This window comes from Periophthalmus magnuspinnatus, chromosome 20, assembly GCF_009829125.3.
Source record: "Periophthalmus magnuspinnatus isolate fPerMag1 chromosome 20, fPerMag1.2.pri, whole genome shotgun sequence".
NCBI lineage: Eukaryota > Metazoa > Chordata > Actinopteri > Gobiiformes > Gobiidae > Periophthalmus > Periophthalmus magnuspinnatus.
This window is the reverse complement of record NC_047145.1, coordinates 131956-156788: the sequence shown is the minus strand read 5'-3', so window position 1 is coordinate 156788 and position 24833 is coordinate 131956. Positions and strand designations below refer to the sequence as shown.

The following is a 24833-nucleotide window of genomic DNA, read 5'->3' as shown; positions in this document are numbered from 1 at the left end:
ACAGAGACACACACACACAGACACACCCCGAGACACACAGAGACACACACAGAGACACACACACACAGACACACCCCGAGACACACACAGAGACACACACACACACAGACACACACAGAGACACACACACACACAGACACACACAGAGACACACACACACACACACACCCCGACACACACAGAGACACACACAGAGACACACACACACAGACACACCCCGAGACACACACAGAGACACACACACACACAGACACACCCCGACACAGACACACACACACACACACACACATATTTTATAATTATTTATGGAGGACAGAAGAGCCGTACAGACAGAAGAGCCGTACAGACAGAGGAGCCGTACAGACAGAAGAGCCGTACAGACAGAGGAGCCGTACAGACAGAAGAGCCGTACAGACAGAGGAGCCGTACAGACAGAAGAGCCGTACAGACAGAGGAGCCGTACAGACAGAGGAGCCGTACAGACAGAAGAGCCGTACAGACAGAAGAGCCGTACAGACAGAAGAGCCGTACAGACAGAAGAGCCGTATTGCAGGAGAAGAGCCTTTATAAATAATGATGAGTCTGATGTTAAACTGGAGCATTTCAGGTAATAACGTCTCCATGGAGACAAAGAGGCTGCAGACCGTCAGTCAGTAAAGTTACACAGTGCAGCTTTAACCTTTGCAGTTGTGTTATTATGAGCTCGTCTCTGTCTCACCTTTGACCGACGCGATGACCGTCCCCGCTGTGCTCAGGATGTCCACAGAGTTCAGACTCTGGTGTTTGTTGATGATGGTCTTTAGGACCCTGAGGAGCTGCCCCAGACGCTCGTGGACGGCGTGATGCAGAGTGTCCTGATGCTCTGGACGGAGACAGAGACAGGGGTCACTCACTGTCCACTCACAACGCAAGACAACGACATGTTTGTTCTTTGGAACCGAATACAAATATTACAAATAATATGTGAAAACACAAAACCTTAAATCTCCCATTTGACCCTGTTGTATTCTCACATCACACCACTAGGGGCTGTCTATGTTACTGCGGGCTGTGTTTAAACTTCCAGATGGTGTCTTTAGGACGTCCTTTTCAGCATTATATGATCTCAGGCGCTAATAATTGGTTAAGTTGTAAATTAAAGGTTTGGGGTGTGGCTTGTGCCCCCTGCTGGTTTAAACAGGGAAGTACAGTTACTGCACAGGCACTGCCTTTATCTGTATTTTTGTATTAAAATTATTATGTGTAAGAACATGTTTACGTCGTATCTGAAGACACACACGGAGCGCTAAGTGTTATGTCTATTTTTACAAACAAACTGCCAACAAAAATGAACTAGGAGACTGAAAAATGAAAACAATTCTACATATTTAAAAGAAAACAAAACACATTATTAACAGTCTTAATAATAATAGTAATAATAATAATAATAATAATAATAATAATAATAATAATAATAATAATAATAATAATAATAATAATAATAATAATAATAATACATTTGACTTATATCACACTTTTGCTTATAAATCTCAGTGACACACATAAAGTAAAACAAAGAACATGACAAGATGGACGTAACACAACAAAACAACGCCCATCTAAAAATCAATATGAAGCTGTGGTCTGTAGGTGAAATAGAATCTTAAGATGCTGTTTATCTGTTGCTAAAAGATCACAACACAGTAAATATGTAAACTAATAATCACAAATAAACTTATCACATGTAAACTAATCATCACAAATAAACTTATCACATGTAAACTAATAATCACAAATAAACTAATAATCACAAATAAACTAATAATCACATGTAAACTAATAATCACAAATAAACTTATCACACGTAAACATATAATCACAAATAAACTAATAATCACAAATAAACTTATCACATGTAAACTAATCATCACAAATAAACTTATCACATGTAAACTAATAATCACAAATAAATTTATCACACGTAAACTTATAATCACAAATAAACTAATAATCACATGTAAACTAATAATCACATGTAAACTAATAATCACAAATAAACGTATCACATGTAAACTAATGATAATAAAGTATTATCTAATCTAATCTAATCTAAAATAATCATCACAAATAAACTAACAATCACATGTAAACTAATAATCACAAATAAACTTATCACATGTAAACTAATAATCACAAATAAACTAATAATCACATGTAAACTAATCATCACAAATAAACTTATAACATGTAAACTAATCATCACAAATAAACTTATCACACGTAAACTTATAATCACAAATAAACTAATGATCACATGTAAACTAATAATCACAAATAAACTAATAATCACAAATAAACTAATAATCACATGTAAACTTATAATCACAAATAAACTAATAATCACAAATAAACTAATAATCACATGTAAACTAATAACCACAAATAAACTAATAATCACATGTAAACTAATCACAAATAAACTTATCACATGTAAACTAATCATCACATCCTTTGTAAATAACTATTTTGTGAATCCAAACGAGCCTTGAGTGGACTGAGCCGCAGGGCCTTTTGAAACTCCTCTGTAGTAAACAGTGGAGGGCAGCAGGAGTACTACAGGAGTACTACAGGAGTACTACAGGAGTACTACAGGAGTACTACAGGAGTACTACAGGACATACTCGTGCTCTGTTGGTTTAAACACGTTGCCACGGCAGCGACGTCGACCCGGGCCATCCATTCAGACGGGTCAACACAGCAGCAGTCAATGGTCCAGGCAACTGGACCAAACACAGGCCAAAGACTCCACAGGCTCAGACGGTAGAGCTCAGAGCATTTACTCACAGAATACTGAATACTGCAGTAAAATGAGCCGTGGTCCAGAGTACTGCGCTCTGAATACTTTGAATACTTTTACACAGAGGATTAAAAAAGCTTTGTGTTTGTTTCACTGTTTGTTCTGTGTTTCCTGTTGTTTCCTGTTATTAGAGAAGAGTTTTATACATAAACACCAAAACATTTCACACAAACACCAAACATTTTACACATAAACACCAAAACATTTTACACAAACACCAAAACATTTTACACAAACACCAAAACATTTTACACATAAACAACCAAACATACACATCTTTAGTGAACGATTTGCCAGGCCGATTTTTCTTGTTTTGTTTCCTGTTGTTTTGTTTTTGTGTGTTGTTTGTTTTTGTGTGTTGTTTTGTTTTTGTGTGTTGTTTTGTTTTTGTGTGTTGTGTGTTTTTTTGTGTTGTGTGTTTTTGTGTGTTGTTTGTTTTTGTGTGTTGTTGTGTTGTTTTGTTTTTGTGTGTTGTGTGTTTTTGTGTGTTGTTGTGTTTTTGTGTGTATATCTCGGTGGCTGAGTGGCTCATGTCTCACAGCAGAAGGTTTGGTTGATCCCCGGGTCGCCCAGGCCTTTCTGTGTGGAGTTTTTCATGTTTCTCCTCGTGTCTGGATGGGTTTCCTCCGGGTACTCCGGTTTCCCCCATCAACCAAAACATGAACACCCTTCAGACAACTGTTGTTGTGATTTTGGGCGTTACAAAAATAAATGAATTGAACGCACTCATTACACTCACACTGTTTCTGCTGTTGTCTCAAATCATCTAAACAACATTATTATTAAAGGTAAATCCAACTCCAAACTGTAAACATGAGCAAACATAAAGTGACGTGTTTTGTCCCGGAGCTCGTGTGGGACATGTCTCTGTGTCATTATAAAGTGATTCAGAGTTTACAGAGTTTACGACGCTTCAAACATAACGACGCCTCTGTGTCATCACAAAGGAATGTGGTCATCATAAACATTTGGACGTTAGTCAAATGGAAAAATGTCAGTAGCTTCTATAAAGGCAAAGCAAGTTTATTTGTACAGCACAATTTGTGCTATACAAGATAATTTAATGTACTTTATAGAACAAGAAAGACATTAAAATCACAATACAACAAATCAAAACATAAATAATCACCATAAAATGAACATTAAAGGAGGAAGTGCAGAAAAAAACATTTATAAAAACCTTTTTAAAAACCTTTATAAAAACCTTTCAGTCACAGCAGCTAAACAGAACCATTTGGGTCTGGATTTAAACATCGTCAAAGTCGAGGCCTGAGTCACATCTTCAGGAAGAGAGACAAGTTTAAACTGGACAAAACTCAAACGATGATTCAACATGTCTAGTCCTGGTTTAGTCCTGGTTTAGTCCTGGTTTAGTCCTGGTTTAGTCCTGGTTTAGTCCTGGTTTAGTCCTGGTTTAGTCCCGGTTCATTCCCGGTTCAGTCCCGGTTCAGTCCCGGTTCAGTCCCGGTTTAGTCCCGGTTTAGTCCCGGTTTAGTCCCAGGTTTAGTCCCAGGTTTAGTCCTGGTTTTGTCCTGGTTTTGTCCCGGTTTTGTCCCGGTTCAGTCCCGGTTTAGTCCCAGGTTTAGTCCCAGGTTTAGTCCCGGTTTAGTCCCGGTTTTGTCCCGGTTTTGTCCCGGTCTAGTCCCGGTCTAGTCCCGGTCTAGTCCCGGTTTAGTCCCGGTTTAGTCCCGGTTTAGTCCCGGTTTAGTCCCGGTTTAGTCCCGGTTTAGTCCTGGTTTAAGGCTCGTTTGGAGAGGTCAGGCCGTTACAGTCGTCTAACCTCCTGGACACAAATGCAGGACAAGTCTCTCTCTGGTTTTGACAGTTTATCTTTGATTTTCGATGTTTTTAGATGTAAAAAGCTGCAGATGTTACTGATTTGATGTGTCTGTTAAAGTTCAAGTCTGAGTCCATTTTTACCTCTAGATTTCTCTCCTGATTTGAAGGTTTTAGAGAGAGAGACTGGAGGTGACACTGACACTTTATGTTTCTGTGACTTGAGTCTTGTCTGAGTTTATCTGGACAAAGTTGTTTTTCCTCCACACACTGATCTGTTGATGAAATGTCAGAGTGAATCCAGAGTGAATCCAGAGTGAATCCAGAGTGAATCCAGAGTGAATCCAGAGTGAATCCAGAGTGAATCCACAAAGTCCTTGTCTGTGTGACAGGTCCAAATGTGAATGTGCTCTGTCTGTGACGGGTTCAAATGAAATACACAATGGTCTTTTCAGTATCAATACTTCTTAATGTAGTAATTATCTTTTCTTTACTTTGTCCCAGTTCCAACAGGCAGAAGGGCACCAGATAATGACACGTTATGTAAAATGGAGGATCCTTCGTGAGCTGTAATCTCAGTAAACACCTCGTCTGTTCAGTTTTATGGGCAAATGCCAGTCGTGTGTTACTCTCACGCTTTGCTCCTGTTTTTTCAAAATAAAAGCTGCAAAAAAAAACCAAACAAACAGCCCCTGACTGTCCTGGACCTGTGTGGAGCTCCAGTTTGACAGTTCAAAGTTTGTGCTGACGATCGGCTCTGGATTAGTTCTCGGTGCAAACGGGGATCAGTGCGACTTTAGCCGTCGTCCGTGTCGGCCTTTATCCGCGCGGCCCACGTTTAAACACGAGTCACCGGACGCGCCGTGACGCTTTGGGTTTGTGAAGCTGCTGTGACAAAGCAGAGAATCCGGAAATCCAGCCAACCAAAACTAACGAGCAGGTGACATGCCCAACGCCATCAAAACATCACAAAAACAACAGTAAAGGTGCACTGCGGAACTTTTCTAGACGAGGGTCTGCTTGAATTTATTTCCACGGAGACGAGCTGGTTAATGGAGAGTCCACGTTTACAGAAGGACAAACACATCCACGAAGCGATGCAGCTGGCGAACCAGGAAAGTTACACAGTGTAGCTTTAACAAAAGAGTGTAAATAGAGTGTGGAAAGTGGGCCAGTGTGTGGGCCAGTGTGTGGGCCAGTGTGTGGGCCAGTGTGTGGGCCAGTGTGTGGGCCAGTGTGTGGGCCAGTGTGTGGGCCAGTGTGTGGGCCAGTGTGTGGGCCAGTGTGTGGGCCAGTGTGTGGGCCAGTGTGTGGGCCAGTGTGTGGGCCAGTGTGTGGGCCAGTGTGTGGGCCAGTGTGGACCACACATACACTGTTCCTACAGCGTCGTCCCGATTGTAAAACACAAAAGACCAGTATATTCAGACGACTTCAGCACAAGCCTCAGTGAAGCCTAAATATTAGCCACGCCCCACTGAGCCACATTCAAAGCGGCAAAACAGTGCCGCGCCAGAGGTCAGAGGTCACCGCAGCTCAGGGCCAAGCACGTCCCAAAATACCAAACTGTTTAACAATTAAACGCAGTGAAAGGGTTTAATCGAAGTGTGACAGTTTGGTTTGATTTGAGCTAAAAATATGAGTTAAACAGAAAAGCATCGATTTACATCCAGTTCCTTCTGTTTTCTTCTATTTTCGTCTTTTACCCCTGGACAAGTGGAAGTCCTACTCAAACTGATATTTATGCTCTAAAGGTTTTAGTCACAAAACAACATAAACTACAAACCTCCACTGTGTTTAATCTTTAATCTGTCGTAATAAGAGTCTGGTTCACTGAGTGTGAGACGCAGAATGAATAAACTCGTCCTGTTTTAGCTGAAACTGAACAGATTTACTGAAGTCTCGCTTCAGAAAAGATAAACGAGGCCGGTCAAAGAACAGAAAACACAAAATAATGTTTTTTAAATTGCTGCAAATGAGTAAATTAATCAAAACGTTGTTACATAAAGGGCCCAGTGCTCAGCCTAATCTGTTCTTTTAAAACAAAACCACCTCCTGTGTGTCTCTGCGCCAAAGTGTCTCCACAGGACGGGCCCGACACGACCCACATCTACATCTGTCCTCATCACATGTCCCAACTGTGTCCAGCAGGGGGCGCTGACGTCGGGGGGGTTCATTCTGTACGAGGTTTGGGCCTGGTCCATGTGCACACAGATGTTACATAAGTTAAACACTGTTAAATATGAATGACTTTTTCTGTTAAAACATAAACACATGGGCCCCTCATATCCCATCATGCACTGCACCCACATTACTCTAATATTCAACTTTACCACATGAAAAAGTACTGCGCCTTTTCTCTTGAGTGAGTAAAATACGGCCCACACTGATCCGGCCCACACTGATCCGGCCCACACTGATCTGATAACGGCCCACATTTACCACCGGCCCATTCAGCCTTAATGGTCCTGGGCCATTTATGTCCCATTTGTGGAAGTTACACAAACAATGGGCCACGTCAGTGAAGTTTATACAAGAAACAACTCGACATGAGCCTGAGCCTCCACCAGGGGCAGCACAGAGTCAGAGGGTCTGACCCACAGGGGGCGCTCTCTGAGCCTGACCTCCAGGGGGCGCTCTCTGAGCCTGACCTCCAGGGGGCGCTCTCTGAGCCTGACCTCCAGGGGGCGCTCTCTGAGCCTGACCTCCAGGGGGCGCTCTCTGAGCCTGACCTCCAGGGGGCGCTCTCTGAGTCGTGAGTGAAGTTTATTTAACTGAAGCTCTTTATAAAAACCTGTTGAGTTCAGACTCGACAAAAGGAACAAACCAACTGAAAGTACCTCGTGTTTACAGTATACGTGTAGTACTCTGTGTAGTAATACTTGTGTTTATAGTACAGTTGTGGTGCTCTTGTAGTAGTAGTACTCGTGTTTACAGTGTAGTTGTAGTACTCTGTAGTTGTAGTATTCATGTTTACAGTACAGCTGTAGTACTCTGTGTAGCAGTAATAGTAGTAGTAGTACTAGTAGTAGTATTCTGTGTAGTAGTAGTAGTCATAGTAGTTGTAGTGCTTGTGTTTACAGTACAGCTGTAGTGCTCTGTGTAGTAGTAATAGTAGCAGTAGTAGTAGTAGTAGTAGTTGTAGTAGTAGTAGTACTCTGTGCAGTAGTAGTTGTAGTAGCAGTAGTAGTTGTAGTAGTTATACTAGTAATACTGCCGCTACTACTACTACTACTACTGCTACTACAACTACTACTACAACTACTACTGCACAGAGTACTACTACTACTACAACTACTACTGCACAGAGTACTACTACTACTACAACTACTACTGCACAGAGTACTACTACTACTACAACTACTACTGCACAGAGTACTACTACTACTACAACTACTACTGCACAGAGTACTACTACTACTACAACTACTACTGCACAGAGTACTACTACTACTACAACTACTACTGCACAGAGTACTACTACTACTACAACTACTACTGCACAGAGTACTACTACTACTACAACTACTACTGCACAGAGTACTACTACTACCACACATTCCTGCTCCTTGTCGTTTTCCTCCTTCGGCTCAGACTCAGTTTTTGTCACTGACACAAATTCCTCAGACGAAACTCTGCCCCAAGAAAAACTCTCCAGCCTCAACACGAGTACTACAAGTACTACAAGTACTACTACAAGTACTACAAGTACTACTACAACTACTACAACTACTACAAGTACTACTACAAGTACTACAAGTACTACTACAACTACTACAACTACTACAAGTACTACTACAAGTACTACAAGTACTACTACAACTACAACTACAACTACTACTACTACTACTACAACTACTACAACTACTACAACTACTACAAGTACTACTACAACTACTACAACTACTACTACTACTACTACAACTACTACAACTACTACAACTACTACTACTACTACTACAACTACTACAACTACTACAAGTACTACAAGTACTACTACAACTACTACAACTACTACAAGTACTACTACAACTACTACTACAACTACTACAACTACTACAACTACTACAAGTACTACTACAACTACTACAACTACTACAAGTACTACTACAACTACTACAAGTACTACTACAACTACAACTACTACAAGTACTACTACAACTACTACAACTACTACAACTACTACAACTACTACAAGTACTACTACTACTACTACAAGTACTACTACTACTACAAGTACTACAAGTACTACTACAACTACTACAACTACTACTACAACTACTACAACTACTACTGCAACTACTACAACTACTACTACAACTACTACAATTACTACTACAACAGAGACTCAGAGACTCAGGACAGAGACTCTAGCCCCTCTGCCCCGCCCCTCTGCCCCGCCCCTCTGCCCCGCCCCTCTGCCCCGCCCCTCTGCCCCGCCCCTCTCCACCGGGGGGAGATGCGTGACACATTAGTGCAGATAATAAGAGTGAATGAACTGCACGAGCGGAGAGGAAGAGGAGAGGAAGAGGAGAGGAATAGGATAGGAGAGGAAGAGGAGAGGAGAAGAAGAGGAGAGGAAGAGGCGAGTGAGGGGAGAGGAAGAGGAGAGGAAGAGGAGAGGGAGAGCTGAGGGAGAGGAAGAGGAGAGGGAGAGATGAGGGAGAGGAAGAGGAAGAGGAGAGGAAGAGGAGAGGAAGAGCAGAGGAGAAGAAGAGGAGAGGAAGAGCAGAGGAGAGGAAGAGCAGAGGAGAGGAAGAGGAGAGGAAGAGCAGAGGAGAGGAAGAGGAGGGGAAGAGGCGAGTGAGGGGAGAGGAAGAGCAGAGGAAGAGGAGAAGGAAGAGGAGGAAGAAGAGGAGGGGAGAGGAAGAGCAGAGGTTCAGAGCTGCACAGGGAGATCAGTCTGAGGAAGAGGAGAAGAGGAGAGGAGGAGAGGAGAAGAGGAGAGGAGAGGGAGCAGTGCCTGGTTTTGACTTCATCGGCGTCATGGAAACCCGACATTCCAGGCTCTTGTTTGGGAGGCGCAGGAATGAAGCCGGAGGGGGATCCACAGTGAAAACACTGTCAGATCATTCCCAAAGAGAACGACACGTAAAAACATCCAGAGACTCAGACTCAGTGAAATATTCACATGCCAAAGGTCAAAAGGTCAAAGTTTGAGTTTGTTGCCGGGGAGATTGAGTTTACGTCACGTAAAAAAAAAAAAGACCTTTTAAGGAGTTTAGAGCCGAAAACCAAACAAGGAAATACAGGATCATTAAAGATGCACTGTGGAACTTTTCTACCTGCTTGTCTCATGAAGATGCAGTCGCTTTGTTTTGTTGTTTTTTTTATTTTATTTATTTTTTATTATTGTGTCCTACATACAAAAAATGCTGATTCCTTTAATGATCTTATAAAAAACACAAAATACAACAGTGTTACAAAAAAGAATCATTTAAACAAACTCATCTGAAGCTTTATCCAAAAAAATGAAACAAAATGATAAACTTTAGAATGAAACAAGCGTCAGAACATCAGGATATAAAGATAAACTTATTTAAGAGGATCAAGGCAAACGCCACTGAAAGAAAAGAGACTGATAATATTGAAGAACTGACTTTTAAAACAGATGAACGACAGATTCAACCGGAGAAAACTGAACGAAGAAAAAAGAAAAAAGAAGAAAGAAGAAAGAAGAAGAAAGAAGAAGAAAGAAGAAAGAAGAGTGTAAAAACTCAAAGGACGATTTCGATCTGGAAATTGGCTCCCAAAGTCAGAATGTTATATTTGTAAAAGATAAACACATTTTTATACAGCACTTTTACACACACACACACACCCCCCACACACACACACACCCCGACGCACACACACACACACAGAAGTTTAATGCCATATTACGGAACATTCAGGCAAAGCATAAACCTTTTGTCAAACTCATCCTTGAGTTTTTCACAGAAAAACTCTTCAGTCTCATTTAAACTTTATTTAATTATAATTCTGACAGAGCTGCTCAAACATCTTTATGTTTCAGACTTTTTCTGTAAATCTGGACGATCCCTGGACACAAAGTGACTTGGCAACATTCCTCTGGCGCTGACCCCGGCTGTGGTCACTCACGCATCACAAACGATGAGACACATGTTTTATTTATGAGAAGCTCGGACACAAAGTGAATGTGGACAGGTCAGATCAAAAGGCTCACGGTCAGAACGGACAATGTGGGAGCGGTCAGGACGGACGGAGCGGTCAGGATGGACGGAGTGGTCAGAACGGACAATGTGGGAGCGGTCAGGACAGACAGAGCGGTCAGAACAGATGCAGCAGTCAGGAGAGACGATGTGGGAGCGGTCAGGACAGACAGAGTGGTCAGGACAGACGGAGCGGTCAGGACGGACGATGTGGGAGTGGTCAGGACAGACAGAGTGGTCAGGACAGACGGAGCGGTCAGGACGGACGATGTGGGAGCGGTCAGGACGGAGTGGTCAGGACAGACAGAGCAGTCAGGACGGAGCTGTCAGGATAGATGGAGCGGTCAGAATGGACGATGTGGGAGCGGTCAGGATGACGTGGGAGTGGTCAGGACAGACAATGTCAAACTCACGCTGTGGACATTCCAATAAACGCTGAAATAACTGGACTTTCTGTGTAATTTAAACTCAAACCTAATGAGGCCAGAACATTACACATACATGTGGCCGACATATGTCCTGACCCCTCCCCGCCGTGTTTCCTGGACGCTCCTGTCGTCCGATCGTCGGTGGTCCCGCTCTGGATTAGCAGATTACAAGGTGTCAGGAAAAAGCCAAAGGAGCTTTGCCTTTTGCAAACCTGAACTCTTAGGACCAAAGCGCCCCCCGCTGGCCCCCCCTGCTGACCCCCCGCTGGCCCCCCCGGCTGACCCCCCGCTGGCCCCCCCGCTGACCCCCGTCTGAAACCTCTGAAGCCTTCTGTCCCACGGCTGAAACAAGGTTAAAGGAAAACAGAGACACACAGAACCTTCTGCCCAGGTGGGGGCTTTTATGTGCCCCCTACAGGCCACAGGGATATTGTTAAAGGTCAGGGGGCTATTGTTAAAGGTCAGGGGGCTATTGTTAAAGGTCAGGGGGTTGTGTGGTGCTGACTCAGGTTTAATTTGGCCTTTGTTTTTCTCACACACTTGTTTTTTTCTTACTTTAGGTTAAGTAGAGTTGGTATTGTCCATGTTTCATAATCAGGCCCGTCCACAGAAATGTGGAGACTGGGGCAAGAAACCACACATGGGCCCCTCTAATAGTAAATAATAGAAAGAGGGTCCAATTCTGGGCCTTTAAGACCCTGGGGCCCGGGGCCACAGACCCCTTTGTCCCCCCCGTCCCTGTTCATTTAAAGACTGGATTATGAGGCGTCACTTTTTAAATCCAAACCGATGGTTAGAAAAGTGTTTTGTTCTTTTCTAGTATGAAAGTGGTGTGTGCGTGAATGATGGTGGTGGTCGGAGGGGCCGATGGTGCAGATTGGCAGCCTCGCTTCCGTCAGTCTCCCCAGGGCAGCTGTGGCTACAATAGTAGTTTACCATCACCAAGTGTGGAAATGAATGAATAATGACTCTAGTGTAGAGGCTTTGACGAGACTGTAAAGAGCATTACAAGTGTAAGCCATTATTATTATTATTAGTGTTTTTAGAGCTGTCAATCAAAGGTGCTAAAACCCCGCCCCCTCCTCAGTAAAGACCCTCCTCCTCGTTTCTCCACCGCACGGGGTCGGAATCTCAACTATGTTTCATTTAAGAAACACGATACAACGTGAGTCCTGAGCCTCTAATCTGACAAAACTGATCTGAGTCCACAGGCTCCTGAAGCAAAAGAGTTTAAAGCTGCGCCATGTGCAAGACCCCCAACCCTAACCCCCCCCCCGACGTGTGCAAGACCCCCAACCCTAACCCCGCCCCGACGTGTGCAAGACCCCCAACCCTAACCCCCCCCCGACGTGTGCAAGACCCCCAACCCTAACCCCGCCCCGACGTGTGCAAGACCCCCAACCCTAACCCCGCCCGACATGTGCAAGACCCCCAACCCTAACCCCCCCCGACATGTGCAAGACCCCCAACCCTAACCCCGCCCCGACATGTGCAAGACCCCCGACCCCAACCCCGCGCGACGTGTGCAAGACCCCCGACCCTAACCCCGCCCCGACATGTGCAAGACCCCCGACCCTAACCCCCCCGACATGTGCAAGACCCCCAACCCTACCCCCCCCGACATGTGCAAGACCCCCCACCCTAACCCCGCCCCGACATGTGCAAGACCCCCGACCCTAACCCCGCGCGACGTGTGCAAGACCCCCGACCCTAACCCCGCCCCGACATGTGCAAGACCCCCAACCCTAACCCCACCCCGACATGTGCAAGACCCCCGACCCTAACCCCACCCCGACATGTGCAAGACCCCCGACCCTAACCCCACCCCGACATGTTCAAGACCCCCAACCCCAACCCCGCCCCGACATGTGCAAGACCCCCGACCCCAACCCCGCGCGACGTGTGCAAGACCCCCGACCCTAACCCCGCCCCGACATGTGCAAGACCCCCGACCCTAACCCCGCGCGACGTGTGCAAGACCCCCGACCCTAACCCCGCCCCGACATGTGCAAGACCCCCGACCCTAACCCCACCCCGACATGTTCAAGACCCCCAACCCCCGCTATGAGAAAAACCTACCCAACGAGTGTGACATGGGGTCAACTGTCAGGAGTCACCTGTCAGAGGTCACCTGACAGGAGGTCACCTGTCAGAGGTCACCTGACAGGAGGTCACCTGACAGGAGGAGGCTCGGAGAACAAAAGGACACTGTTAAAGTCTGTAATCCTGGAACAATGGGCTCTGTGTATTTAAACTGCAGAGCGTCACATAAATAAATATTAACTCACAAAAGAAAATGGCTGAAGGTTAAACTCATAATGTTTATGTAGAAATGTAAGTAAAATAAAGACATGTGTCTGAATAAACGCCTCATTAACACAAATATACACAGAACAACGACACGTGTCCTTCACCTCCACTTCAACCTACAACTGTGAAATCAGACTAAAACTAGAATCAAAACTGGAAACTTGTTTTTCATACCAAAAAAGCCCGAGTACAACACCAGAGTACAATACCGGAGTACAACACCGGAGTACAACACCAGAGTACAACACCAGAGTACAACACCAGAGTACAACACCAGAGTACAACACTCGAGCACAACACTCGAGCACCGGAGTACAACACCAGAGTACAACACCCGAGTACAACACTCGAGTACAACACTCGAGTACAACACCAGAGTACAACAACAGAGTACAACTCCAGAGTACAACACTCGAGTACAACACCAGAGTACAACACCCGAGTACAACACTCGAGTACAACACTCGAGTACAACACCAGAGTACAACACCAGGGTGCAACACCTGAGTACAACACTAGAGTACAACACTCGAGTACAACACCAGAGCACAACACTCAAGTACAACATCAGCGTACAACACTCGAGTACAACACCAGAGTACAACACCAGGGTGCAACACCTGAGTACAACACTAGAGTACAACACTCGAGTACGACACCAGAGTATAACACTCGAGTACAACACCAGAGTACAACACCAGGGTGCAACACCAGAGTAGAACACCAGAGTACAACACCAGAGTAGAACACCTAAGTACAACACTCGAGTACAACACTCGAGTACAACACCAGAGTACACCACTCGAGTACAACACCAGAGTACAACACCCGAGTACAACACCAGCGTACAACACTCGAGTACAACACCAGAGTACAACACCAGGGTGCAACACCTAAGTACAACACCAGAGTACAACACCCGAGTACAACACTCGAGTACAACACCAGAGTACAACACCAGGGTGCAACACCAGAGTAGAACACCTAAGTACAACACTCGAGTACAACACTCGAGTACAACACCAGAGTACAACACCAGAGTACACCACTCGAGTACAACACCAGAGTACAACACCCGAGTACAACACCAGCGTACAACACTCGAGTACAACACCAGAGTACAACACCAGGGTGCAACACCTAAGTACAACACCAGAGTACAACACCCGAGTACAACACTCGAGTACAACACTCGAGTACAACACCAGAGTACAACACTCGAGTACGACACCAGAGTACAACACTCGAGTACAACACCCGAGTACAACACTCGAGTACAACACTCGAGTACAACACCAGAGTACAACACCAGAGTACAACACTCGAGTACAACACCAGAGTACAACACTCGAGTACAACACCAGAGTACAACACTCGAGTACAACACTCGAGTACAACACTCGAGTACGACACCAGAGTACAACACTCGAGTACGACACCAGAGTACAACACTCGAGTACGACACCAGAGTACAACACTCAAGTACAACATCAGCGTACAACACTCGAGTACAACACCAGAGTACAACACCAGGGTGCAACACCTGAGTACAACACTAGAGTACAACACTCGAGTACGACACCAGAGTACAACACCAGGGTGCAACACCAGAGTAGAACACTTAAGTACAACACTCGAGTACAACACCAGAGTACACCACTCGAGTACAACACCAGAGTACAACACCCGAGTACAACACCAGCGTACAACACTCGAGTACAACACCAGAGTACAACACCAGGGTGCAACACCTAAGTACAACACCAGAGTACAACACCCGAGTACAACACTCGAGTACAACACCAGAGTACAACAACAGAGTACAACTCCAGAGTACAACACTCGAGTACAACACCAGAGTACAACACCCGAGTACAACACTCGAGTACAACACTCGAGTACAACACCAGAGTACAACACCAGGGTGCAACACCTGAGTACAACACTAGAGTACAACACTCGAGTACAACACCAGAGCACAACACTCAAGTACAACATCAGAGTACAACACCAGGGTGCAACACCTGAGTACAACACTAGAGTACAACACTCGAGTACGACACCAGAGTATAACACTCGAGTACAACACCAGAGTACAACACCAGGGTGCAACACCAGAGTAGAACACCTAAGTACAACACTCGAGTACAACACTCGAGTACAACACCAGAGTACACCACTCGAGTACGACACCAGAGTACAACACTCGAGTACAACACCCGAGTACAACACTCGAGTACAACACTCGAGTACAACACCCGAGTACAACACTCGAGTACAACACCAGAGTACAACACTCGAGTACAACACCAGAGTACAACACCAGAGTACAACACCAGAGTACAACACCAGAGTACAACACTCGAGTACGACACCAGAGTATAACACTCGAGTACAACACTCGAGTACAACACCAGAGTACAACACCAGAGTACAACACCAGAGCACAACACTCGAGTACAACACCAGAGTACAACACCAGAGTACAACACCAGAGTACAACACCAGGGTGCAACACCAGAGTACAACACCAGAATACAACAACAGAGTACAACACTCGAGTACAACACCAGAGTACAACACCAGAGTACAACAACTGAGTACAACAACCGAGTACAACACTCAGTGTGTGTCTGTTCTGAGTGTGTGTCTGTTCTGAGTGTGTGTCTGTTCTGAGTGTGCGTCTGTTCTGAGTGTGCGTCTGTTCTGAGTGTGCGTCTGTTCTGAGTGTGCGTCTGTTCTGAGTGTGCGTCTGTTCTGAGTGTGCGTCTGTTCTGAGTGTGTGTTCTTTCAGGCGTGTGCCGGGGACGTGTTTTAACTCGACTCTGTTGTAGTGAAATATGAGCAGGTTAGTCATCGATAAAACAGACGACGTGACAGAGACAAATATTAAAACAACCAAACGTTTGGACACACTCCCTCTCTCCTCTCTCTCATTTCTCTCTCATTTCTCTCTTTTTCTTCTCTTTTTCCTCTCTTTTCTCTCTCATAGAGACAGTGGTTCAGTTGATTTAAAGGAGAAGCACAGATCTCAGAGGTCACAGATCTCAGAGGTCACAGATCTCAGATCCCAGAGGTCACAGATCTCAAAGGTCACAGATCTCAGAGGTCACTGTCCAATGTAAAACTATTGTGGATCAGTGTTTAAACCTGAAGTAATGACGTGTGTATGAATGTACCAGGGCTGTAAAAGTATCGAAAATAAGATAATAATCGATACTAAAACTGATATCGAAACTAGATCCTCATTATTTATAAGTATCGATACTAAAAAAGTCCCACTAACAGAAATGAACCTTTAGAATAATGTTGAGCTTAATCAGAACAGGGACTAAACCAGGACTGAACCAGGACTGAACCAGGACTGAACCAGGACTAAACCAGGACTAAACTAGGACTAAACCAGGACTAAACCAGGACTGAACCAGGACTGAACCAGGACTAAACCAGGACTGAACCAGGACTGAACCAGGACTGAACCAAGACTAAACCAGGACTAAACTAGGACTAAACCAGGACTAAACCAGGACTGAACCAAGACTAAACCAGGACTAAACTAGGACTAAACCAGGACTAAACCAGGACTGAACCAGGACTGAACCAGGACTAAACCAGGACTGAACCAGGACTAAACCAGGACTGAACCAGGACTGAACCAGGACTAAACCAGGACTGAACCAGGACTAAACCAGGACTAAACCAGGACTGAACCAGGACTGAACCAGGACTGAACCAAGACTAAACCAGGACTAAACCAGGACTAAACCAGGACTAAACCAGGACTGAACCAGGACTGAACCAGGACTGAACCAGGACTAAACCAGGACTAAACCAGGACTGAACCAAGACTAAACCAGGACTAAACTAGGACTAAACCAGGACTAAACCAGGACTAAACCAGGACTAAACCAGGACTGAACCAGGACTGAACCAGGACTAAACCAGGACTAAACCAGGACTAAACCAGGACTAAACCAGGACTGAACCAGGACTAAACCAGGACTAAACCAGGACTAAACCAGGACTAAACCAGGACTGAACCAAGACTAAACCAGGACTGAACCAGGACTAAACTAGGACTAAACCAGGACTAAACCAGGACTAAACCAGGACTGAACCAGGACTAAACCAGGACTGAACCAGGACTAAACCAGGACTAAACCAGGACTGAACCAGGACTAAACCAGGACTGAACCAGGACTAAACCAGGACTAAACCAGGACTGAACCAGGACTAAACTAGGACTAAACCAGGACTAAACCAGGACTGAACCAGGACTGAACCAGGACTGAACCAGGACTAAACCAGGACTGAACCAGGACTAAACCAGGACTGAACCAGGACTGAACCAGGACTGAACCAGGACTAAACCAGGACTGAACCAGGACTAAACCAGGACTGAACCAGGACTGAACCAGGACTAAACCAGGACTAAACCAGGACTGAACCAGGACTGAACCAGGACTGAACCAAGGACTAAACCAGGACTAAACCAGGACTAAACCAGGACTAAACCAGGACTAAACCAGGACTAAACCAGGACTGAACCAGGACTAAACTAGGACTAAACCAGGACTAAACCAGGACTAAACCAGGACTGAACCAGGACTAAACCAGGACTGAACCAGGACTAAACCAGGACTAAACCAGGACTGAACCAGGACTAAACCAGGACTGAACCAGGACTAAACCAGGACTAAACCAGGACTGAACCAGGACTAAACTAGGACTAAACCAGGACTAAACCAGGACTAAACTAGGACTAAACCAGGACTAAACCAGGACTAAACCAGGACTAAACCATGACTGAACCAGGACTAAACCAGGACTAAACAGGACTAAACAGGACCATGGACCACTATGAACCTCCTGGACACTGAGGATTACACAGGTATAAGACACATGGGACAGACCAATACTGAATGTGGAACATCACAGAGTCTAAAGAAAGAGTGTTTTTTAATCATCATCGTGGTATCGGGTATCGGAGTCTGTTCCTAGTATTATGAGAACACTGTCCAAAAGGCTGAGCTCACACACCTGCGTCTGAAACACCACAGACATGATGATTATTCTGTGACACTGAAGCATCAGAGTTTAGACTCTGGCTTCAGTCACTTTATAAATAGAAGATAATTATAATCTGTGTAACACATGAAAACCTCACAGGACTTTAGATTATACTTGTTTTCAGTGCGGTGCTGCTGGTGTCATCGTGTCATTTCACAGGTGAAGAATCATTTTGCCCCAAGTGGCTTTAAAAATAAACAAAAAAACACTTTAGTTTCACACTTTACTAAAACAAACAGGTTCAAAATGGATGAAATTCTTTCCAAAAATGTTAAAAATACAGAATAAAACATCAGAAATCAGAGATAAACTACAGCAAGTGCTCCACTGTGTTTTAAACTCCACACACCTTCACTAGAATCATTTGGATCAGTTCAATCTCGACTGAACTAAAGGTAAAAGGAGCTGTTAATGTGAAAACTACCACTTCATGACATCACAAGGTGGAACAGAGCGTTTTGAGCTTTGTAGATGTAACAGACTAAAAATAAAGTGACTCAAACATGTCAATGAAACAAACACAACTCCAGGTCTGTTTTGGAGCAGGACATTGGAACATGGTTTAAACTCTCTCATGAGTCTGTACTTGGTGTCGTTAAATGTTCTTAAATGTTCTTAAATGTTCTTAAATGTTCTTAAATGTTCTTAAATGCTTCTGTTTTGTCTTGTGTTTTGTCTTGTGTTTTAATTACAAAGTTCTGCTTCACTAAGCCGCCTGCAGTGGGCTGGATTAATCTGATCCTTGTTACAGATGGATGAGTAAACCATAGATCACGTCTGAGTGCACTTTAATCTGTCAGATCCAACGGAGCGGCTAAACTTTTAAACAGGAGTCAATCTAATCTTTGTAAAGTCACACGTCGGTTTGACAGAAGAAGTAAATAGTTCAATCTAGAGGCACCTGAGCACGAGAACGTCAGAGTAAAACATTTACTATAGACTGTTTATATAAATGGACAGAGCTAACCTGCTACCGCCGCGTTCCAAACAGGAAGTGACTCTGGCTCCAATTCACTTAATTTTGTTCTTAAATGTTCGTATTAACCCTCTACATGATCCTGGGGTTTTTATTTCACTATTGTGTCTGTAAATCAAGATCTGAACATTAATAACAGACAAATCAGGTCCTTCTGTCCCCGAGGTCGCTCCTGTTAGCGTTAGCAACAGGTTTGATTGACAGCGTTGCTAAGCGTCCGCTCCCTGTTAAATCAGGTGTGAACGGAAAGGGGCGTTACCTTTGACAGCCTCGCTCCTGATTGGCTCTTTGGTTGCTGTGATACTCGTGGTCACCTGCTCCGACCTCCATGAGCTTCATGTGGAGCTGAAGCTGAGGTGACGTCAGACTCAGTCACGTCTTTACACAGTCTGTGCTTAGGGGCTTATGGGTAATTTACAGTGGGTTTAAATAGAGTCTCTGCACAAAGCTCCATAAAAGGCTCTTTCTGAGGCAGAAGCTCCGTGTTTCAGAGCAGATCCCAGAGCCATGACGCAGGATTGTCCAAACACAGTTTAAGTCATTAGAGCCGTGTGCAGAGGGCACAAACTACACGGCTAATTTTAGATGGAATTTTACAAAAAAACAAACACTAAACACTCGAGTCGTTCTCTGAGGACCAGAGCCACTTTCCCACAAAACGTTTACGTCAGAGCTGGAATTCAGAAACAAAACAATAATAATCCCACATCCACACGGCCTCAGCAACAGGTGCAACTAAACCAGGGCTTTTCAGTCAGCTTCAGGTCAGGCTTCAGGTCAGGCTTCAGGTCAGGCTTCAGGTCAGGCTTCAGGTCAGGCCACAAACACACACTGAACCTCAACACACACATAACACAAACACACACTGAACCTCAACACACACGACTCGGCTCATGTGACAGGCCCTGACAGGGCATCAGGGGTAGTGAGGTAATCGAGACAGAAGCAGCCCAGGTCCATTCACACATTTACACATAAACACACACACACACATTTGTTCTCAGATCCAGCTCTTCGTTTCATTAACTCTTTTATTCTTAATTATTTCTCAGATTCCTTCTCTAACTCCTCCTTTCATCTTTAATCTCTCCTTTTGTACTTCCTTGTTTCCTAGATCCTTTCATCCTCTCGTCCCTCAGTGACTTTTCTGCTCCGTGACTCCCTCCTTCTTTCTTCTTTCTTCTTTTCTTTATATCTGAACAGACTCATCAAACATGAATCTGATCTTTTTACTTTTACGATCTGTTTTCTCTTGTTTATATAGTTTTGATATTTAAAGTTGCAGACACTTTCTTTCCTCCTTCACTCTCGTCTTTCACTGAAGAACTAAACTCTTGTTTGATTTAAATATTTAAAGTCTTTATTTTGTCTCTCTGAGCTCCACAGAATCTTCTACAGAACTGGGTCAACACATTTGAGTGAGTTCAGTCCTGTCTCATTGTCGTGTGTGTTGTGTGTTGTGTGTTGTGTGTTGTGTGTTGTGTGCTGTGTGTTGTGTGCTGTGTGTTGTGTGTTGTGTGTTGTGTGCTGTGTGTTGTGTGCTGTGTGTTGTGTGTTGTGTGCTGTGTGTTGTGTGTTGTGTGTTGTGTGCTGTGTGTTGTGTGTTGTGTGTTGTGTGCTGTGTGTTGTGTGTTGTGAGCTGTGTGTTGTGTGTTGTGTGCTGTGTGTTGTGTGCTGTGTGTTGTGTGTTGTGTGCTGTGTGTTGTGCCCCGCCCTGGGTCGTGGTGGGCGGGGCCAGAGCTCGTCTGTGATTGGTCAAACACTTTGTCGTCATTAACTAATCCAGATTCTACAGAGTTATTATATTAATTACTCGATCCATTCAGTCTGAGGCACCGCCCTGATCCACACACAGGTGTGTGTAAGTGTGAACACCCACACACACACACACACACACTCCACACTTACACACACACACCCTCCACACTTACACACACACACCCCCACACACACACAGACTCCACACTTACACTCACACACAACAGCCTCACACACAACAGCCTCACACACAACAGCCTCACACACAACAGCCTCACACACAACAGCCTCACACACAGCAGCCTCACACACAACAGCCTCACACACAGCAGCCTCACACACAGCAGCCTCACACACAGCAGTGGAGCGATGACCTTATAAGTCCGGTCTGAGTCTGGTCTGAGGGAATCCCAGTGGGAGTCGTCCAAAAGCTATTTCTGTCTTGGGAATGGAAAATAACATTTTTTCAAACTCTTCAAACATGAAGGATCCTCAGGGCTCGAGAGTCGTCTGTGAACGAGGCCCTGAGGTCCACGGCTTTAGTCTGTGAACGAGGCCCTGAGGTCCACGGCTTTAGTCTGTGAACGAGGCCCTGAGGTCCACGGCTTTAGTCTGTGAACGAGGCCCTGAGGTCCACGGCTTTAGTCTGTGAACGAGGCCCTGAGGTCCACGGCTTTAGTCTGTGAACGAGGCCCTGAGGTCCACGGCTTTAGTCCCACGTTTGGCCTTTGAGACGAGGACGCACCGCCGCCGAGGACGTGCCGCCGCAGACGAGGACGCGGGTTTGATTCTATTGAACATGGATCCTTAAGTTTTTCTGCTGATTTCAACTTTAAACCTTTAACTATCAACAGATCCACAAGGTCGACTGATCCTGAGCAGCAACACTGGTCCAAATGTGTGTGTGTGTGTGTGTGTGTTGGGGTGTGTTGGGGGGGGTGTGTGTGTGTGTGTGTGTGTGTGCATGTGTGTGTTTGTTGTGTGTTATTATCTCTCTCTGAATAAAAGTTCAAACATTGTGAGACTTTCTGGGCGGGGCACGACCTGTAAATAAAAAGTCTAATTATAAGTGAGGTGTGTTTACATTCACGTTGTATCGTGTCCCAATCAAATAAATAAATAAAAATGTTTGGGCCCTACAGGATATCGGCTAAACCGATATTTGATCCTATACATGTTTCAGGATCGGTGCCGATATTCCAGTATCGTCTCAGTGATTCCTCCTTTCCATTATTTTAAATAAAGTGTTGGTGTTTTCTAAAACATAAATATAATAAAAACACTGGGACTGAACTGACTTGAACTCAGAGGTGAGTGACAGCTTCTTTTGACGTCTTCTTGAAGTAAATACGACAATACTGTTACTCCCAGAGACGATCAAACGGAGAGAACCTGTTCTTAAAGAAACAACTGTTAGCCGTTAGCATAGCTCCAGTGTTAGCGCTAAGTGTGTAGTTCTATTGTTAGCGCTGCTGTTTTTGACGACCTCTGTCTGAAAACACTAACGTCTTTAATAACTGTGTGATTGAAGTCGTATGGAGGATTTCAGATGACATCACAGATGACATCACAGATGACATCACAGATGACATCACAGATGACATCACAGATGACATCACAGATGACATCACACGTGTGTTTGATGTTTGATTGACGGAGCGTTTGTGTGTTTCTACATTTTTAATAAAATACCTGTATCTGTGGTAACGACCTTTGGTATCCATAGCAACTAAGCAATTTAAAACCAAAGATGTTTGGGAAAAGTCACCACAAGAACCTTCAAATCAGGAATGATCTAAAATACAGAATCTGTTTTAGAAAGTTACAGACTGTGGCTTTAATAATTTTGCCTTAGATCAGAAAGTTACAGACTGTGGCTTTAATCATTTTGCTCGGATCAGACGGCGTCACTCTCATGACTCTGATCTCACGCACGCTCAACGCCCACGACAAACTCTTTCAGAAAGTGTCTGGATTCCCGCTCCGTCCAGCCGGGGTCAAGCACGTTCTCTGACCTCCTCAGACAACAATAGGAACGTTTGGAATTCCTTCTTCCAGAGGTCGATCGCGATCGGGACAGAAGCCGGAGAACATATTTGTAGATAAATCTAAACAGGGTTGAATAGATGAGCATCCACAGAACAACAGCGATGGCAGGGCATCAGGGTTAGTGTAGTGTAATGTAATCTTTGTCACTTTACATGATTACTGCAGACTACGCGCTCTCTGAGACACTTTTTCTCACACAAGTTAAATTAAACCTGCTGCTTCTTCTATTAATGTGAAAAAATGTGGAAATACATTAAGTCAACTCAAAAACTGAAGGATTCAGTTCACCTGTTCCACCGGATTCTGTGGGAATTTTGGGAAATAATGTGAAGTTTATTGTGGAAAAATTTAGAGTTGGGTTGAGTGACCGCGGAGCCAAGGCCACAGAGGGACAGATACGACTGGAGCTGTTTACTCTGTGGAGAAAACCGCTTTATTTACACAAGATTTCAATGGCAGCTAGATTCCATTAGAGAGGCTTTGCCCGTGTTCACACCACGGGCCTTTGTACCAGAATAAATGACACGCAAAACTCAAGTGCTCTTTGTGAAACGAAAGATTGTGAAACTAATGATGCTTTTCAACAGAGTAACATGGAGCCGGGGTGAATCGCGCTTCACTAAAGACAAACCCACATTTAAAACTATTATGGAAACAAGACGACTCCAGACTGTGATTTTCCAACAGGAACAGATCAAGAAACAAACTGCTCCAAAACAGTGTGAACGGAGAGTTTCATACGTGAATAAAGAACTGGACAGGACTGCATTTAAAAAATACTATAATCTGTACCATCACATGTACACTATAATCTGTATTATCACATTTACACTATAATCTGTACCATCACATGTACACTATAATCTGTACCATCACATGTACACTATAATCTGTATTATCACATTTACACTATAATCTGTACCATCACATGTACACTATAATCTGTACTATCACATTTACACTATAATCTGTATTATCACATTTACACTATAATCTGTACTATCACATTTACACTATAATCTGTATTATCACATTTACACTATAATCTGTACTATCACATTTACACTATAATCTGTACTATCACATTTACACTATAATCTGTATTATCACATTTACACTATAATCTGTACTATCACATTTACACTATAATCTGTATCATCACATGTACGTTATAATCTGTACTATCACATTTACACTATAATCTGTATTATCACATTTACACTATAATCTGTATCATCACATGTACGCTATAATCTGTATTATCACATGTACACTATAATCTGTATTATCACATTTACACTATAATCTGTATTATCACATTTACACTATAATCTGTATTATCACATTTACACTATAATCTGTATTATCACATGTACACTATAATCTGTATTATCACATTTACACTATAATCTGTATTATCACATGTACACTATAATCTGTACTATCACATTTACACTATA

The 24833-nt window shown here is 44.1% G+C and overlaps 1 protein-coding gene across 2 annotated transcripts in view; it reads right to left on the bottom strand.

Moving 5' to 3' along the window:
* The window catches only part of arhgap29a (Rho GTPase activating protein 29a), a 56651-nt gene that overhangs the window by 27719 nt on the left and 4099 nt on the right, over nt 1–24833 (bottom strand). For both annotated transcript variants that reach the window (XM_033985871.2, XM_055230041.1), the window contains exon 3: nt 719–862. In XM_033985871.2, coding sequence (XP_033841762.1) covers nt 719–862 — 144 coding nt within the window. The remainder of the gene's footprint in view (nt 1–718; nt 863–24833) is intronic.